General features: G+C 42.7%; 1 protein-coding gene across 1 annotated transcript; it reads left to right on the top strand.

The window, feature by feature from the left end:
* Nucleotides 1-993: 993 nt before the first annotated feature.
* Nucleotides 994-19,044, top strand: recql4 (RecQ helicase-like 4). Its single transcript, XM_029442452.1, is given in 30 exon segments — nt 994-1,411; nt 1,667-1,700; nt 1,822-1,937; nt 2,025-2,171; nt 2,306-2,448; nt 2,832-2,967; nt 2,969-3,934; nt 4,011-4,093; nt 4,179-4,278; nt 4,644-4,693; nt 4,728-4,837; nt 5,138-5,248; nt 5,774-5,941; nt 6,045-6,137; nt 6,230-6,366; nt 6,553-6,636; nt 7,729-7,917; nt 8,535-8,717; nt 8,898-9,099; nt 9,291-9,484; nt 9,746-9,829; nt 9,922-10,059; nt 10,185-10,301; nt 10,475-10,751; nt 10,995-11,124; nt 11,256-11,416; nt 11,572-11,749; nt 16,469-16,622; nt 16,717-16,825; nt 18,647-19,044. Coding segments are annotated over 30 exon segments (4,800 nt in total). The 5' UTR covers nt 994-1,327; the 3' UTR covers nt 18,769-19,044.
* The last annotated feature ends 901 nt before the right edge of the window (nt 19,045-19,945 follow it).

Raw genomic sequence — 19,945 nt, 5'->3', positions numbered from 1 at the left:
GTTTTTTGTGTTTAACGCCGTGCTGATAATGGGCGGACAAAAAGATAACCTCAGGGGCATTTAAACCTGGAAAATTGTTTTTTTCATTACACTGTCTTTAAATCTTAACTTAAGTAGACGTAGCAATACTTTGTTACAAGTAAAAGTCTTTCATTCAAAATGTTACTAAAGTACCCCTGAGCAAGGTACTTAACCTTGAGTTGCTCCAGGGAGATTGTCCCTGTACTTAGTTCAATGTAAGTTGCTCTGGATAAGAGCAGTCTGCTAAATGATCTGTAATGTAAAAGTACAAAGTACAAAAGTATTGGCATCCAAATATACTTAAAGTACCAAATGTAAAAGTTATCATTATACAAGAGCCCATTCAGAAAAATCTATATTATATTTTTGGACTATAATTATTGATGCATTTGTATTATTTATTTATTGATCTGCAAAGTAATAAAAGTTATCCAATAAATGCCAGCTATAAATATTTTACAACCAAATTTAGTGCTGGCTAAAAGTAAATAAGAGCATTTTTTGCAATTTGAACTGTAAATGACCAAGGTGCATTGTGGTATGTGTATTGTGTGATTGGTATTTTATTGTATTTCCATATATGTAGTGTATTGTGGTTTTAATAATACTGAAAGCGGTATATTCTATTTACACAGTACATGCAAAAGTCACATCAGTAAATGCACTTTGTTACTTTCCCTTTAAGAAACAGGCGGATGTGTAATGATCGTGGGGGAAGTGGTGCCTTAAAGGGCTCAACCCCTTCCTGGGAGTGTAAACAAAAACGGATGTATCAAAAATTCAAGAGATTCAAAGCTATTACACACACTTTTGTGATTGTTTTTTGTTATCTCTATTGTCTTCGTGTTCTCATCGCTAATAAAGTTTTTCACCTTGAAATAGTACCGTGTACAAACAGAAAACTATGTTTCATGAGACCGGGGGATACAAGAAGTAACCTGGCAACACGGTCTGTCATTTTCCGGCGCGGGAAAATCATAAACAACTCGCAGCGGACGAAAGCTCTTTAATGCAGTTTACTGATATGTTTACTGAGTACTAACTCCATATGTATTTCTTTGTCTGTTTAAGTAGCTGTTACTTTTTATTGGACAATAAGAAACTAAAGTAAATCACGGTTACTAAAACAATTTTTCCGCTGATAAACTAGAAAGATGCTAGCAATAATGTCGCGCTTATAACTTTAGCAAACTATCGTGTTGCTGTAACGGTAACTTTCGCCTGATTTACTCAATTCTCTAATTATGTGTGCAATGAATTACAGTTAGTTAAATAAGTAAGACGTATCGTCCCAGTAAGCGTTACCATGGATCGATACAACGATGTGAAACTCCAGCTGAAAAGCTGGGAGCAGGGGTTTGTCAAAGACCACCAGAGGAAACCAAACAAGGTAATTTAAACGCTTATCATTATAACGTTTAGCAGGCAGCCAAACAAAGTCAACCCCAAGCTTGATTCACAATAACATGATATTTTATATCCGTGTCGTGTATTGTTTTTATTGTTGTTGTTTCATTATGTTTCTGTTTGTTGTTGTTCACAGGATATGCCAGTCATTGCTACAGACATTGTTGTTGTCAGTTTGTTCCCCCCCCCCCCCCCCCCCCAATAGTACTTGACTATTAAAATGCTCTTTAATTTCCAGGAAGACATTGATCAAGCTCCAGAGGAGACCAGGAGTGAGTATGATCCTTAACTTGCAACACAGATAATAGAAGTCTAATATCTAATCCGTCTCTAGCATATGTGATCTGTTTAGAGCCAGAATTATATTAGCTATATTGTGTGTCTTAATTCCAGAGCTGTATAAAGAGTACCGCAGTTTGAAACAAGCCAAAGAAAATAGCAGCAGTGATGCAGCTAGCGGACATGTTGACCAGGCCAGATCCACAGCTGGGGTCAGCACAGCCCAGAAGGTAAGGTGTATTTTTTAAAGCAAAAACCATAAACAAGTAAGACAATTTGTTTCCCAGGTCTGTGACTCTGTGCTTATCGTTACGTAGGAGGCGGACTGTTGGGGTGCCCATCTGAACCGCAGTTCACAGCCTGCATCTTCTCCCAGACTGACAGCTGAGGATAGAGACAGTCTTAAGGCCTCTGCCCAATACTATGGCCTGAAGCTTAAAAACAACCTGGGGACACTCGGTAAGGTAAGGCACACTTTGAAAAAACTTGACCATACCACATTCTGGTAAGAGAGAGAATTGTATATTTAAACATTTGGGCTAGGATTAGGAGACAGACTGGTCTCAATAACAATGATTTCTTTGATTTGATATTCCAGGACAGACCTGTCTCACTCAAGAAATCTGGCCTTCCTGGTCGGTTGCCTCTAAACTCCTTGAAAGATGGACAGACAAACAGCCCTGTAGGTGCCGCTGCCAAGACCTCTTCCACTGACCCCGGATCCAGCCCCTTCACACCAAGGTAATTAAATGGAAGGTGGTATTGTAATGTCAGCATATTATCAGATTGTTATTTTATCGTCTTTATCATTTATATAATTTATTTGCTGCTACCTGCACATTGGCACTGACTATGTATACTGTTATGTGTGTGTATGTGTTGTATGTGCCAATGCTGTAATTTGGAGAAGTCAAAGACACATTTCCACTGAGGTGTACAATAAAGTAAATCTAATTTAATATTAAATATCATAAAATATGTCCAAAGTCACAGCTTCAGAAGTGTTGTTTTGTCTGACCAACGGTCCAAAACTGACTCAATGACTGAAACTGCCCCCACTGTAATGAACATGGCCTTACACGTTTTTTTGTAAGCTTTATCTGTCATTGTGTCCTTCTTTACAGAAGATTTAAGACTGGCCTGTCTTCAAAGACACCGCAGAAAGTGGATTCTGAAGAGCCGTATAATCCATTTGAACCTGTCAGAGATTCTTGTGAAGGACCTGCAAGTGCTACCGTTAGTTGTAGTAGTACTAGTATTATTAGTTAGTAAGAGTAGTACTAGTAAAGTTATTAGTCCACAAAATCAAAATGCCTCTTGTCTAGCTTCCTCTCCAGCCAGATCTTCTGCCCTGTTGTGGTCGTTATCTTCTCCACGTAGTTTAGGAACTTCAAGAGCAGATGTAGGAGCCACAGGAACATTTAATGAAAGTATAGGAGCTTTAGGAGATGAAAAAGAAACTGTTGAAACTTTAAGAACTCCACATAAGGGTATTGATGAGGCAGGTGTTGGAACTTTGATTAGCTTGAGGGGAAGCCCTCAGGTTCTTGGAGGTTTCAGAGGAGGAATGGGAGGTAGAGGCATTGGAGGAAAGTCCTCTCCTGCCAGCAGACTGAGTTTTGTTGACAAGAAGTGGCTAGAGAGGTGTCAGGTTTTTGGAGAGATGGGAGCTGAGGTGAAGCCTGGAGCAGGAAACCAGGAGATCGTCCTGGAGAAAAGAGAAGAGGCAGAAGTGGGGAGAGAAACAGAAGTGAAAATACAAGGAGATGAAAAAGATATAGAGGGAGAAAAAAGAGATGCCAGAGCCTTGGGAAACAATGAGGGGCTTAAGAGCATTACTAGTGACAGAACAGTCGGCGATAGTGCAGCGAAACAACACACTGGAAAAAGCAGAGGAATAGGGAGAGTAAAAGAGAAGGCAGGTGAGGAGATGGAAAGAGCACTGACGCCATCGTTAACGCCAGAAGACGACAATGAGGTTAGCAACAAATCCAAAGGTACAAAGAAGAAGGGGAGGAAAAGGCAGAGAGAGGGAGAGAACATGGATGGAGAGACGACAGAGGATGGAGGAGTGAAGAAGAGACGTAGGAATGGCAAACAGAAAGATGAGAGCTCTGATGTTAGCTCCAGCACAGCTCAAGAAGGAGGGAAGAAAAAGAGAGCCAAGAAAAAGAGAGATGACGATGAAGAAGCAGAAGAAGAGGAAAAAAACAAGGAACCAAAAAAAGTAAGTCAATTCCTATTCATCTCTGCATACTGTTGATAATGAGCAAATGAGCTAAATACAGTATTGTCCTGTCAAGGTTCCTCAGGAGAACTTGTTAGGAGAAATAGAGGAGGACTATAAAGCTCGGAGAATGCATCGCACTCAGCCGGTCAAAGCCAAGTAAGACCAAACACGTCCTGCTGCAAAATGGTGTTGAAACATCTCCATCTGTTTTCTGTGTACAAACAATTCTTAATTTTTACAGAGGCATGAAAGGCGCAGAGGGTAACTTTGTGAAGATAAATCTGAAGAAGAAATCTCATGTCAAAGGATACGCACTCAGAGGAGCCGGGCTACGCAAACAGGTGCGTTTTGTGTGTGTGTCGTATAATCAAAGCATTAAAGGTAAAACTGAACTTCCTGCCTGCTAACTCAGTGTGTGATAGGGAAGTGTTTAAGGTTAAGAAACTAAATTATATCACGCACTTGTTTGCTGTGTGATTGCTTGTCAAATCTCATAAGTCAGCTTTGTTTCTCGCTAATTGAAAATAAGACTAAATGTGCTAAACCTGTCTGCAATATCCTTGTGAAGAACTGATGTATTTCTGTGCCTTTGTCACAGAACCATACATACAGTTTCACTTGACTTATCGTAATACGATATGTATCCGGAGTTACACAAATGTTTGTGTTGTGTTTGACTGTTACAAATCTACTGTGTGTCTTTCAGATATACATGGAGAAGTTCCAGCTGAAAGGCGAACGCTTTGGTGGAAATGGGTTTTTTAGCAGAGGAAGGGGGGGGTGGTTTCAGAGGGGGTGGTTTCAGAGGGGGTGGTTTCAGAGGGGGGCTCAGCCGGCAGGGTGACACCTGCTACAAGTGTGGAGGGACCGGACACTGGGCCATGAACTGCAAGGGACCAGGTATTACAAATAAAGAATGTGCTTGTTTGACAAAAAACGAATGATACCGATTTAAGTCCGTTTCAATAAGACATAACGTTTTCCTGAAATATATTTATTCATTACTGAGGCTTGAACTATTATTAACTAAACCATACTGATAACTTTATCAGAGTCTTAAATGCACATGAGCTGAGCCTGAACACACCACGACCGAGTGACGAAAGATGCAGCCGTTTTACACAAGACTGTAAATATCACCTCTGAACTGTTGACGTTTGTCTCGATAAACAACAAATGCCTCCAAACTCTGTTTTCCAGCCCCTCCCACTCCTGTCACTGAGGACCAGCCCGCTGAGGAGGAGCCGTTTGTACTTCCCACACTGGAGGAGGTTGCCAGGGCAACAGGCACACTGCAACCTCAGCCGCTGGGTACGCCTCTCAAACTTACTGTCACTCTGCTCAACTCACTCTGTTCTTGTGATCGTGTCGGTTCTGAATATTGGAGTTTTTGTCCTGCTGTAAGTACTTCAGAACGTCTGATATACGCAGCAACACTCTGCTATACACAAATAACAGACGATGAAGACGATTGTCGGAGTTGACCAATCATCAAGTATTCAACCAAGCCGTGTAATAATTGCTGTGCATTAATATAAAATTGTTGCTAATGTAAACAATATTTCAACACAATTCGTCTACCTTGTCTTGAGACGGAGCACATGGAGGATTTACTTTAACCACCAAAAATCATACATGCATTCATTAATATTTGAGTGATTTTTAATCACTTTAGTTTCAACTAAATACAATATCTTTTAGATGAAGTTTTTATTAAGTCTTAATTTAGCGGCAGAAATCAAGACAACTTTTGCCATTCAGATCACAAATGTTGGTTTCAGTATTCAGGTGTTTTTGTGTTGGTTTGTCATGTGTTTCTGTGTTTCTGTGTTCTAGGGGCGACTCCCAGTACCGCAGAGGATCAGCCGCACCAAGATAAGCAGGGGGACGGCAACAATAAAGACGAAGTGTTGCTGAATGTGATTCGTCCTGACTATGAGCGCCCCACTGCTCCACCACCAATGGAACCACTTTATCCTGTCAACGATGACGGGAAAGTCCAGGGTAAACACTTACTGTGTTCCTTATAATTAAATACAACATAATAAAAAAAATAGACACGCATTACATTTGCTCAAAAGTTTACATTTTATTTGTGTCTGTTTAGAAACACCCGCTGAGGTTTATGCAGCTCTGAAAGAACTCGGCTATCAGTCATTTAGACCAGGACAAGTGGAAGCCATCATGAGGATCCTGTCAGGTATGTACAGTACACACATAATATAAGATATGAGAATACACATCTGTACATCTCTAATCTCTGTAACCATGCGTCTTTCTCTTTTCCTCCAGGTCTCTCGACCCTCGTAGTGTTATCAACAGGAATGGGTAAATCATTGTGCTATCAGCTCCCAGCCTACCTCTACGCCAAGCGATCAAAGAGCATCACTTTGGTCATTTCACCTCTAGTCTCACTAATGGATGACCAGGTAAGAGCACACACACACACACACACACACACACACACACACACTACACGTTAAGAAATCAGCCAGCAGTAATGCCGATAACACATTTTGGTGTGTGTGTGTGTGTGTGTGTGTGTGTGTGTGTGTGTGTGTGTGTGTGTGTGTGTGTGTGTGTGTGTGTGTGTGTGTGTGTGTGTGTGTGTGTAGCTGTCTGGCCTGCCAGCCAATCTGAAGGCAGCCTGTATCCACTCCAACATGACGATGAAACAGAGAGAAGCTGCGATAGAAAAGGTACGTGGAAATCGTAATGTTCCATTCTGAAAAACATCTTTTGCTCGGAGCTTTCTCTGTGAAGGGAACAAAGTCCGGAACCTACTAACTAGACATTTGCTGCAAACTTCACCACTTTTAAGAGATTTCTGGCTCCTGGATCATTTGGCAACAAAGCTGTACTCGTGTCTAGTTTTTAACTGTAATGTTTTCAATGTGAGCTTTATTTAATTATCACTTTATTTTTATGAAAATAAATGCAATACAAGGACAACAACAAGGTGAGGAAATCATTGCACGTACAGACATTTGTTCCAATGTTTCCAAAAACAAGAGGAATAGCTTTTGTCACTGTGTAGGCTCGGGTAAGGTCATTATGATTATATTTGTACATAAGATTCCTCAACACAGCATGAAAGGTGGGAACATTACGTGTTACAATCATATGACTTATGACTTTATTGTATCTAAGCATTTCTTTTTACCTCACTGTTATAAAAGCCCTCGGGACAGGTTTTATAAACTATAAACGTTATGAAAGCAGTTTCAGTGTGTATATGTGTATATATATATATATATATATATATATATATATATATATATATATATATATATATATATATATATATATATATATATATATATATATATATATATATATATATATATATATATATATATATATAGTATCTTTCCCTATCAAATAAACCATACATAAGTAACAGACACAAGAGCAGCAAGTCTTCAGGGTTGTAGGATCCACTACAATTGTAGATTTTAAACCTCAACATCTTCCTGCGTGTCTCAAGGAGAACACTAAATTATACCAAATTTATAATCCAGAATCAAAAGCCATTCCCCTTTTCTTTTTTTGTAAACTGTACTGAGGTATTTTGATAGTAAGGTAATGCAGTTTAAACCAACTATTGAACCTACCAGCCAAGTGCTGGTAAAATATGCAAGTGGTTTACGAGCAAAATAATCCAGCGGTAATCTATTGAGTGGCTGGTGGAATTTGAACATCCACTAGACATTTGGCACATGGACAAAAAAATAAGTTTTTGCACCCTGTCTCAGCCCATAATATGTGCTCTCCTTCCTCTGTTTCTCCAGGTGAAGTCAGGCGAGGTGTGTGTGTTGCTGCTCTCTCCGGAGGCTCTGGTTGGTGGAGGCGGTTCAGGTTTAGGGTGTCTGCCCTCTGCTCAGGAGCTCCCTCCTGTGGCCTTCGCCTGTATAGACGAAGCTCATTGTGTCTCCGAGTGGTCGCACAACTTCAGACCGTGTTACCTGAGACTCTGTAAGGTGGGTTAATGATGGTGTTCGTCTTGAACCTTCTTAAGTTAATTTGAGGGAAAACAACATCTGAACATTGGATGAGAATGCATGGAATTTTATTGTGATGAATATTTAACATTGTTATATTAATAGTACTGATGTTTTAGGGTCAGCAAATAAACCAATAATAATAATTATTTCAGCACAATTCAAAGCAACAGCGCTTACAGTAAGTGAGCATTCCTCAAAGAGCATCATGTGAGTAAAGAGAACAAAGGATACCGACTGGCTTTCAAAGGTTAAACGGCAGTTGTCTTTAAAATAAGATTTAATCACTTGAAACCAATGTTAAAGATTAGGAAAAATATAGCTTTCATAAATCAGGATAATCTTCATTTCGTTTGCATCTCTGAGCTTTAACATCAAACTGCTCATTTTGTTGAATATTTATACATTTAGATCTCAAATTGAGTTGAGTAGTTTTCTGATCAATAGTGTTTCTCCTGATGATGATGATGATGATGATGATGATGATACAATCTTGAGCACCATTGTTTGTCTATCCGCAGCCAATCACACTCAAACATCTTTTATATGTGATGGCAAAGTGCCACAGAAACGATATGATGTATGTGTGTTTGTAGGTACTAAGGGAGCGTTTGGGAGTGCAGTGCTTGTTGGGACTCACTGCTACGGCCACACTGTCCACTGCTCTGGACATCGCACGACATCTGGACATCACTGATGAAGATGGCATTGCAGTTCGATCTGCAGCAGTGCCTCCTAACCTCGTTCTGTCTGTGTCCATGGATAGAGAAAAAGATCAGGTGTGACGAGTAACATGTTTCTCTGAGTCCCTGAGAAATGCAAGGCAAAATATACATAGTCAGAGGAGGAAAATGTATAGTTGTCCAATATCCACAGACGCCATTTGCCTTGTGTCCGTCTATAAATATTTGCAACTTTCTCTTAATATTTCTCTGTCTCTCCTGTCTTTATCCATTAAGGCGTTGGTGTCCTTGTTGAAAGGTTATCGTTTTGGTTGTCTGGACTCCATCATCGTCTACTGCACCAGAAGAGAGGAGACGACTCGTGTGGCGGCGCTGCTCAGGACCTTTCTGCAGGGAGTGCTCGTGAAAGAAAACAAACAAGGCAACAGCAGCAGTGTGGCCCAAATCAACCCTGCAGGACAAAGAAAGAAAGATCTGGGTAAGGATGGAATAATTCATATTTTTGATTAATTAATTATTTGTCACTGAAGTAGAGAGGAACACAGGAGGGGAAGGGGTGAAATGTAGAATTACTACATCAGTTTTAGATTCCTCAAAAAGCAGTTCCCCTTGTAATTCTCTCTCTTTGACTCCGTGTCTCTGTCTACTATCCTGTGTTTCTACATTTAGCAAGGAAGAAGATTCGTAAACCGCTGAAATGGCAGGCGGAGTCGTACCACGCCGGCTTGTCAGCATCAGAGCGTCGTCGTGTCCAGAACAACTTCATGTGCGGGGAGCTCAGAATCGTGGTGGCCACTGTGGCGTTTGGCATGGGCCTCGATAAATCTGACGTCCGCGGTATTATCCACTACAACATGCCTAAGGTGGGTTGTGATCTAAAGCTCTTCATATGTAATCACATTGCAACTTTTAAATGTAATCTGCAACTGTATCAAGGTTTTTTTTTTTTTTTTTTTTATGGTGAAAATTCAAAATATCAGAAAAAAAGTGAATATATACAAAAGGTACTTTAGTCAGATAGATTCCATCTGATCTGAAAGCCAGATATTACAACAAAAAACAAAGCTCAGGGCCCAAAAGTCTTGTCTTTATCAATATTTCCTCACTGAAGAATGTTTTTTCAGAGTTTTGAGAGCTACGTTCAAGAGATTGGGAGGGCAGGAAGAGACGGAGAACCAGCACACTGTCACCTCTTTCTGAACCCTGAGGTAAGACTATAACTATCTGTGTGGCTCTCGGGTGCTGTCACCGACACAGTGTATTTGAATCATAATCATTAATTTTGTGTTTGTGTGTGAAGGGTGGGGACCTCCATGAGCTCCGTCGTCATATCTATGCGGACACGGTGGACTACTACACAGTAAAGAAACTGGTGCAGAAAGTTTTCCCTCCATGCAAATGTAAACAAATACACCAGAAACAACAGGAACTTGTAAAGGTAATTTTACTTGTGTGTGTGTGTGTGTGTGTGTGTGTGTGTGTGTGTGTGTGTCTGTCTGTCTGTCTGTCTAAATACAAGAAAACTGATACTTTCCACTAAGTAAAAACTGTCTGTGTTTAAAGGACATTGAAGATGCGGAGATGCTGGAAATGATGGATATGTGTGATCTGGAGAATCTGAACCCTCCCACTCAGCAGGACACAGAACATACAGACGAACCAGTGCTGTTGACTGCGCAGGTAAATAACACAAAAAAGGACTTGATTTTAACTGTTTTTTTTCTTCACTCTTTCACCCAATGAAATATATATAAAATGCTTAAACAAATAAATTGAAGAGTTATTTTTTGTTATTTTTTATTTAGAACTTTGGACAAAATGAGTGAATGATGTGTCTTTGTTTTCCCTGCCAGGAGTCGTCACGTCCCGATGCAACGGAGCTACACCTTCAACACGATGCAGAGGAAGGAAAGAAAAAGGAGTTGGAGAAGAAAGAGGATCCAACAGTAGAACACGAAGAAGCTGACGGTTCGATGAAGCACAAGGACGTGAAGGCGAAAGGAGACGGAGATTGGCTAAGGGACCAGGAAGAGGAGAGCAGTGATTGGCCCAGAGAGAGAATCTGTCACACTCACGAGAGAGCGATTCCCATCCAAGAAAATGTGGAGGCTCTGGACATCACAGAGGAAGGCAAGTGGAAACGCACACAAGGGCATGTTCATGAATTAATAAATCTAAACAAAAACAGATGTTTTGATGAAAAGACTTGTTCATGGAATACATTCAGAAGTTAAATGTGGCGGCTATTATGCTCCAAGTGCACGAAATCCAGTAAAACAAAAAAAGGAGAAATAGAAGAAACACTAGAAAAAAGATGGAACAAAACCTAACTCTTGAAAATTCCCTCTCTCTGTCTTTCTTTGTGTATTTCAGGTATAGAGACGCTGCTCTGCTATCTGGAGCTGCATCCTCAGCGCTTTGTCGAACTTCTCCACCCCACGTTGTCTGTGTGCAAAGTCGCCTGCTATGACGGACCAAGACAGCTCCAGAAAATCACTAAAATGTATGAAATGTCTGTCATTCTTTAGGATCATTTAATGTTTGTCATTAGATATTAGAAATGACTAAGACATACTGTGCTATATTTGATCATTTTTATTTTAATTTATTTACTTTCTTTTTAATGTTCCACAGTTGCCCTCCGATTGCTGTGGTGTTGGCCAGAAGGAGGATGGCGGGCGAGCGGGTGGAGACGTGTGATCAGCTGGAGTTTGATGTCGTTGAGGTTGCGGACACTATGGGATGGCAGCTATCTCTCGTGAAGAGAGGACTCAGACAGCTGCAGTGGTCCACTGGTATGTATAAAGCACTAATAAACAATGTTTGGGTTAAATGTGGTTTGGGTCTGACATATTTCATCCCGCTGGGGTAGATTTTGGTTTGGAGAATTCAAATCTCTTACAACGCAAGACTGAGAGCAGTAAAAATATGTCACTGTTGAATGTTTCAGTTGGTGGACGTAGCGGTGTCCACGTGGAATTGTCCTCCATATCGTTCTACTTCCGATCCTTTGGCGACCTCAGCGACGAGGAGATGGACAGAGTTTGTCAGTTCCTCTATAATCGAGTGCAGAACCAGGAGAGAACGCAGCTCTACCAGCTGACTGCCTCCTTTAAGGCCTTCAAAAGGTACACGCATACTGTAAAGCTGTTTTTTTACCCTCCAGGTAAATGTATTATAGAAACCTAGCAATGTTTTTTTAGACTGCTGAAAGATAAATTGTTCCTCCTTCCTCCTCGTATTATTTGCCTGCCTTGTTCCTCTATTGTTGCAACTGACCACATCAACAAGTCGGTTAAGTTCAAGCCTTTTATTGTCATTATACAAAAAGTACAACGAGATTCAGAGTGCCACTCTGTCCCATCCATCCATCCATCCATCCATCCATCCATCGTCTACCGCTTATCCGGGATCGGGTCGCGGGGGCAGCAGCTCCAGTAAGGAACCCCAATCTTCCCTTCTCCGGGCCACATCCTCCAGCTCCGACTGGGGGATCCTGAGGCGTTCCCAGGCCAGTGAGGAGATATAATCTCTCCACCGAGTCCTGGGTCTTCCCCGGGGTCTCCTCCCAGCTGGACGTGCCTGGAACACCTCCCTAGGGAGGCGCCCAGGTGGCATCCTTACTAGATGCCCGAACCACCTCAACTGGCTCCTTTCAACGAAAAAGAGCAGCGGCTCTACTCCGAGTCTCTCACGGATGGCTGAGCTTCTCACCCTATCTCTAAGGGAGACGCAAGCCACCCGTCTGAGAAAACCCATTTCGGTCGCTTGTACCCGTGATCTCGTTCTTTCGGTCATGACCCAGCCTTCATGACCATAGGTGAGGGTAGGAACGAAGATCGACCGGTATATTGAGAGCTTTGCCTTCTGGCTCAGCTCTCTTTTCGTCACAACGGTGCGGTAAAGTGACTGTAATACCGCCCCCGCTGCTCCGATTCTCCGGCCAATCTCTCGCTCCATTGTCCCCTCACTCGCGAACAAGACCCCAAGGTACTTGAACTCCTTCACTTGGGGTAAGGACTCATTCCCTATCCGGAGTAGGCAATCCACCGGTTTCCTGATGAGAGCCATGGCCTCAGATTTGGAGGTGCTGATCCTCATCCCAACCGCTGCACACTCGGCTGCGAACCGATCCAGTGACTGTTGAAGGTCACAGACTGATGATGCCATAAGGACCACATCATCTGCAAAGAGCAGCGATGAGATCCTCAGGTCACCGAACTGCAACCCCTCTCCTCCACGACTACGCCTCGATATCCTATCCATGAAAATCACGAACAGGATTGGTGATAAAGCGCAGCCCTGGCGGAGGCCAACATTTACGGGAAAAGAGTCCGACTTACTGCCGAGTATCCGGACACAACTCTCGCTTTGGGCGTACAGGGATTGGATGGCCCTCAAAAGTGACCCCCCTCACCCCATACTCCCGCAGCACCTCCCACAGTATCACCCAGGGGACCCGGTCATACGCCTTCTCCAGATCCACAAAACACATGTAGACCGGATGGGCGTACTCCCAGGCCCCCTCCAGGATCCTTGCAAGAGTAAAGAGTTGGTCTGTTGTTCCACGACCAGGACGGAATCCGCATTGTTCCTCTTCAATCAGAGGTTCGACTACCGGCCGAACCCTCCTTTCCAGTACCTTGGAGTAGACTTTACCAGGGAGGCTGAGAAGTGTGATACCCCTGTAGTTGGCACACACTCTCTGGTCCCCCTTTTTAAATAGGGGAACCACCACCCCGGTCTGCCAACCCCTAGGCACTGTCCCAGACTTCCACGCAATGTTGACGAGGCGTGTCAACCAAGACAGCCCCTCAACACCCAAAGCCTTCAGCATTTCTGGACGGATCTCATCAACCCCTGCGGCTTTGCCACTGTGGAGTTGTTTGACTACCTCAGTGACTTCCATCAGGGAAATTGACGATGATCCCCCATCAGCTTCCAGCTCTGCCTCAACCATAGAGGGCGTGTTAGTCGGATTCAGGAGTTCCTCAAAGTGCTCCTTCCAGTGGCCGATAACCTTCTCAGTTGAAGTCAGCAGGGTCCCACCCTTGCTGTACACAGCTTGGATGGTTCCTCGCTTCCCCCTCCTGAGGTGCCGGATGGTTTTCCAGAAGCACCTTGGTGCCGACCGAAAGTCCTTCTCCATAGCTTCTCCGAACTTCTCCCACACCCGCTGCTTTGCCTCTGACACGGCAGAAGCTGCCGCCCTTCTAGTCCTTCGATACCCTGCAACTGTTTCCGGAGTCCTCCCGGATAACATAACCCGGAAGGACTCCTTCTTCAGTCGGACGGCTACCCTGACCACCGGGGTCCACCACGGTGTTCGAGGGTTAACGCCCCTTGAGGCACCTAAGACCTTGAGACCACAGCTCATCACCGCAGCTTCAGCAATAGAGGTTTTGAACATCGCCCACTCAAGTTCAATGCCCCCAACCTCCACAGGGATGGCTGAAAAGCTCCGCCGGAGATGTGAGTTAAAGATCACTTTTTAAAAGTGCAATCAGAGTGTGTATGTGTGTGAAGATGGTTATGGTTATTGCATTAGGTGTGGTGGTTAAGCAGCCTGACGGTCTAGGGGTAGAAACAGAAGGCAGGAGAGGGAACAGTCTGTGACCTGGGTGAGAGCTGTCCTTTATTATTTTGTTTGCTCTGCTGAGGCAGCGGGAGGTGGAGATGTGTTCCAGAGAAGGCAGGGGGCAGCCAACGGTCTTCTCTGCCATCCTAATCACTCTCTGCAGGGCTTTCTTGTCCGACGCTGAACATCCAGCATACCACACAGAGATGGAGTATGACAGCACGCTCTCGATGGTCGCCCGGTAGAAGGACCAGCAGCTTCTTGTTCAGTCTGTTCCTCCGTAGCACCCTCAGGAAGTGTAGTCGCTGCTGGGCCTTCTTAACTGCTGCAGTGGTGTGTCCAGTTCTGGACGGTGTTTTCTGAAGTCTATGATGATTTGTTTTGTTTTGCTTGTGTTCAGATGTAGGTTGTTCGCTGATCACCACGCAGACAGCTTCAGGATCTCGTCTCTGTATGCCGACTCGTCGTCTCCCTTATATATTTGGCCGACTACAGTGGTGTCATCTGCAAATTTTATAATGGAGTTGGAGGGGTGAATGGGAGAGCAGTCGTGTGTAGAGTGTGTAGAGTAGAGGGCTCAGCACGCAGCCCTGCGGGGAGCCAGTGCTGAGGATGCGGGTGGAGGAGCAATAAGGGCCTATTTTCACTGTTTTTCTTGGACGGTCTGTTAGGAAATTGTTTATCCAGGCGCAGATGATGGGGGGGGAAACCTAGGCTTGGCAGTTTTTCCACTAGTATGTCAGGTATGATGGTGTTAAAAGCTGAGCTAAAATCGACAAACATCATCCTGATGTAGTTCCCTGGGACTTCTAGGTGGCTCACAGCTGTGTGAAGGACCGTGGCGATGGCATCATCCGTGGATCTGTTAGCTCTGTAAGCAAACTGATGAGGGTCGAGGGAGGGTGGGAGGCTGGCTTTGATGTAGTCGGCTATCAGTCTTTCGAAACATTTCATCACCGTCGATGTTAGGGCTATGGGCCTGAAGTCGTTGAGGTCTCTGACTGGTGTCTTTTTGGGGACAGGAATGATGGTAGCCGACAGGGACAGGTTGAATATCCTGGTCAGGGCCCCTGAAAGCTGGTCAGCACAAGCTTTGAGTACTTTGCCGAGTACTCCATCGGGTCCTGCGGCTTTACCAGGATTCACAGACCTCAGCGTCTGCTTCACCTGATGTTCTTTAAAGGTGGGAGGTGGTATGGAGCTGGTGGTATGCAGGGACAGGGGCAGAGTAGAAAAGTGGGGGGGGGTCTGCTAGCCTCAAAGTGGGCAAAGAAGTGGTTTAGTTCCTCTGGAAGGTGGGCGTCAGCTCTAGTAGTGAGTCTAGTCGAGATTCTCCTCCACTTTCCCCTTGTAGTCCTCCTTCGCAGCCTTGATGCCTCTCCTCAGGGTCGCCTGCCATGCCTTGCCATGCTGTACTGGGCTGCATCCCCCGACCTGAAGGCTGTGTCACGGGAACTCAGTAGAGACCGCACCGCTCTTGTCATCCATGGTTTTTGGTTTGGGTGGACCCGTTTTTCCACAGTTACTGTGTCTGTGCAGAACTTGATGTACGATAAGACAGCCTCTGTGTGTTCCTCCGAGTCTGTCTGTTCGAAGCAGTCTTGCAGTTGTGAGAGAGCCTCCTCGGGCCAGGTTCTGATATATTTAACCACCGGCTTGGTGTTACTTCTTAGGGGGGTGTAAGCTGGGATGAGAAGCAGTGAGAGGTGGTCAGATAGTCCTAAATGGGGGAGTGGTACTGCTCTGTAAGCATGCTTCAGGTTAGAATACACCCGGTCCAGTGTGTTCTTTCCTCTGGTGGTACATTGTACATATTGTACAAATTTAGGAAGCACATTTTTGGTTGAAGTCTCCAGCTACAATATGAACTCCGTCAGGATGGGACCTCTGTTGTTTATTTATTAAGCTCTGGAGGTGGTCAAGTGCAATGCTAGCGTTAGCATCAGGTGGGATATACACAGTGTTGATTATCACCCCTGTCAGCTCTCTAGGCAGGTAAAAGGGTCTGCACATAATAGACATTAGTCATTATATCTATCACAAGTCCCAGAAGTAAATGACAATAATATTTGAGTTTGTGATCAACGATGATCATTTGTTGTTGATTCTTTAAACCCAATCCATCCCGTATCACTTGTCACTTAATTTATAATGAATTAATGCTCGAGATTATTTGTGAATTTGTTGTTCGATAATAATAACTTGTTTATAAAAGTTGCTATGAAATCTTCTACCTTCTGTGTGTAACTGTGTGTGCGTTGTGTTGCAGTGTCTCGTTCCAGAGCGTGTCGTCCTGTGTCGACGATTTGGATGAGAGTCGCAGTCTGAGGCTGAAAGACCTCCTGTCTGAGTACTTCGACAAGAGGCGAGAGCGAGGCCACCTGCTCGCACCAGTGGACATCGAGGAGCTGGACAAATATAGGGTAAAACACACAGGACAGTTATCAGGAGTGATTAGATGAATTTGTGTGTTAAAATGTTCTGGATGTTGTAGTTTACTTGTGTGTGTGTTTGTAGTTGTTAGACTGGGAGAATCAGATCAGAGCGGACATCAGGAGTTTTCTTTCCAACCGAAGTGATGAGAAGTTTTCTGGCAGAGCTGTTGCTAGAATCTTCCATGGCATAGGTAAGCACACACACACACACACACACACACACACACACACACACACACACACACACACACACACACACACACACACACACACACACACACACACATAAATCAGATGTTGTTCCAATAAAGTATGTAAAGGCCCTGTCACAGATATCCGTATTGTAGAAACGTATGCTGCCGTATACGAAATATCGGCAATACATTGATATAAATTAAGGGTAAGTTGTGATCGTTCGAAGGACGCAGACGATACGCCGAACACGCCAGACACACGGCCCTGTCACACAGTTCTGTATGGCAGAAACATGCCGGCGTATATGAAAAGTAGCTCACAATTTGTCAGAGTCCAAATACGTCCAACCTTTCCACAGCGGTGCTGTAGCTGACGCATACATAACATATATGAATTATAACATAACAAATTATTATACGTATGTCAAACATTGATAGCGTATCACTTACTTATTTAAAACGTATCAGAGCGTCTGGCCAACGGAGCTGGAAAAGTGCCATCTGGTTCACGTCATGCTGATGCTGGAGAACAGAATGTACTCTTGTCGCAGCCTCTCAGCATCCTCCATGCTCTCTGATGATGGGTTGATGTATTCATCAAGACGTGCTGTGAAGAAGTGAGGATGAGCTACTCACAGGGACCCTATATACTATATTCAAACCTCAATAAGCTCCCAAAACGCTAGCTGAACGCTAGCTGTACTGTAGTACATATATATACTACTTATACCTTACCTTATATCAACGTAAACCAGCGTGTTGCCGATATTTTGTATACGCCATATTTTTGTATACCTTATGCATTCGTTGGGCATTCGTCTGATACATTTTGTATGAGTAAGTGATGCGCTATCAATAGGTTAGACATGCGTATCTGTATATGTTCACTTTTCCGATCCGAAAATATATATCTATATCTATATCTATATATATATATATATCTATATATATATATCTATATATATCTATATCTATATATATATATATATATATATATATATATATATATATATATATATATATATATATATATATACGGATATGTGTGACAGGGCCTTAAGTTAGGTGATCACAGATTTCACTATGAAGGTTTATCTAGATCGTTAGAGGTTAATGCAGAGTGCAGAATTGAGATATTTCCAAACATAGCTTATAAACCATGTAGTTTACTCTAATGAAACAAGTCCACTTCTAAAAAACTCCAATTACAAATGGCTGGTTATCCAATGAAAAGGACCAAAAGGCTTCTTAACCTCTAGAGGGTGTTAAAGGATCAATGAATACGTTGTGAGCCACATTTGTCCACCGTTCAGGAGACGCTCACAAGTATATGACTGTATAAACACAAGGGACTGAATAAGTTCAGGACTATCTTGTATTTTTATAAACTAATAAGAATGTCAATAAACTAAACATTTTCAACAATCTGAGCCTGGCACAAAGTTCACAAAGTTGTTAGCTTATCAAAACAATAACAAAAGATGGAGTTTGGTGAAGTAGCGTGGGATCTTGGGATTCTTTCATTGCAGTCAGCTTCTCCCAGGTTAGGATTCCTACAGTGTTCGTCGTTCAGGAGTTTTTTACTGGTGATTTTAAAACTGGTACAAAATAACGCTTGCTCAGCTTGTTTCTCTGATGGCTTAATATGCAGACGTCCAATTACTAAAATCCTTCATTCGGTAAAAATATATAGTTAAAAAACGACCCAGATCTAAAATGAACTTTCAGACATTTTAATGCGAACATGTTACATATTATACCTTTCTACTTTTAAGGACTTTGCATATACCATCGGTGAAAACTAATCTGTGTTTTCAGCCAGTCCTTGTTATCCTGCTCAAATCTACGGCAGGGACAGACGCTACTGGAGGAAATACATCCAGTTTGACTTCAACCAGCTCATCAGACTTGCCACTCAGGAGATCATTCACTTCAAGTGAGCGACAAACATGTGCGTTTACATCCAGCGGCATGCACACACGCAGGTCTGCACCACTCACGGACCTGCTCATTCGTACTCTTGAGGTCTGGTTTCGATGAATTTGGCCAGAAACTCCTGTTTTTGTTTCTCGTATCACTTTTATTCCATCATGTGGAATTATTTAAACTGGGATATGTTCTTCAATGTTTAGTTATTATACTTATATGTAGTATAAATGTGTTTTTCTTTGTGGACTGTAATTTAAAATAAAATATTTCTATTTTTTGTAGCTTGGCCTTGCATTGACATTTATTTTAAATACCTCGGGAATGTCTCCTCTGAATGTCGCACAGATGAAAAGCGCTTATCTCTTTTTAGTGGGTTCGGTTAGTACATGGAATCAAACACACTAAGAGAAAATAAAAGTCCTGACCCAGAAATGAACTGATATGAGGAAGTAAAAACAAAGTGGGATTTCCCTGATGTACCGTCCCACGGTCACTGTTGACTCAAACTTTAAACATTTGAAAAGAATGCAAATATTGACTGGAATATCTTGAAGTAAAATATGTGTAAGGATTAATTACCTTCTGAAGTCATGTGGGATTTTCCTCAATTTCTCTCACCTTTTGTTAAATATTTACTTAACTTCAGCAGAACCTTGTGAATTAGAACATTTTAATTGTGTCTCCGTGAAGAGCAGCAGTGGACTAAGTAACCAAAATTATTTGACTTAAGTTTTATTAAGTAGTACTATTCTGCACTAGATAGGAAGATCAATACTACTCTGTACGGTAAATATGAAGCTGCAGCTGGTTAGCTTATGTCGTGGAATTCAGCCGATACAAACTAAACCAAAGGGTGGTGAGAAGTGAATCTATTATACTGAAATAAAGATACTTGGTTATAGAAGTGAGCTTTTTATTTCTGCAGGAATGGAACAACAAAAACAGAGTGTCAAACAGTCTGCAGTTCAACAAACAGACAATACAATTAGACTATATAGTCACTAAGTGGGTGACAATGTTTACAGACAATCGGCTGTGCAACTACGCACATCTAACTGATACAAGAGGTACAAGCTGACACATCTAGAGATACAGGGATACAAGGGGGACATGACCAGAGTGTACTCTCGTCCTAATCGCTGTAAGTAGGACAAACATAAGATGAGCATATGAAGAATAGGACAGTAC

This window comes from Cottoperca gobio, chromosome 11 (genome assembly GCF_900634415.1).
Source record: "Cottoperca gobio chromosome 11, fCotGob3.1, whole genome shotgun sequence".
NCBI classification, from domain to species: domain Eukaryota; kingdom Metazoa; phylum Chordata; class Actinopteri; order Perciformes; family Bovichtidae; genus Cottoperca; species Cottoperca gobio.
Note: the sequence above shows the minus strand (reverse complement) of the source record. Positions and strands in the feature narration are given on the sequence as shown.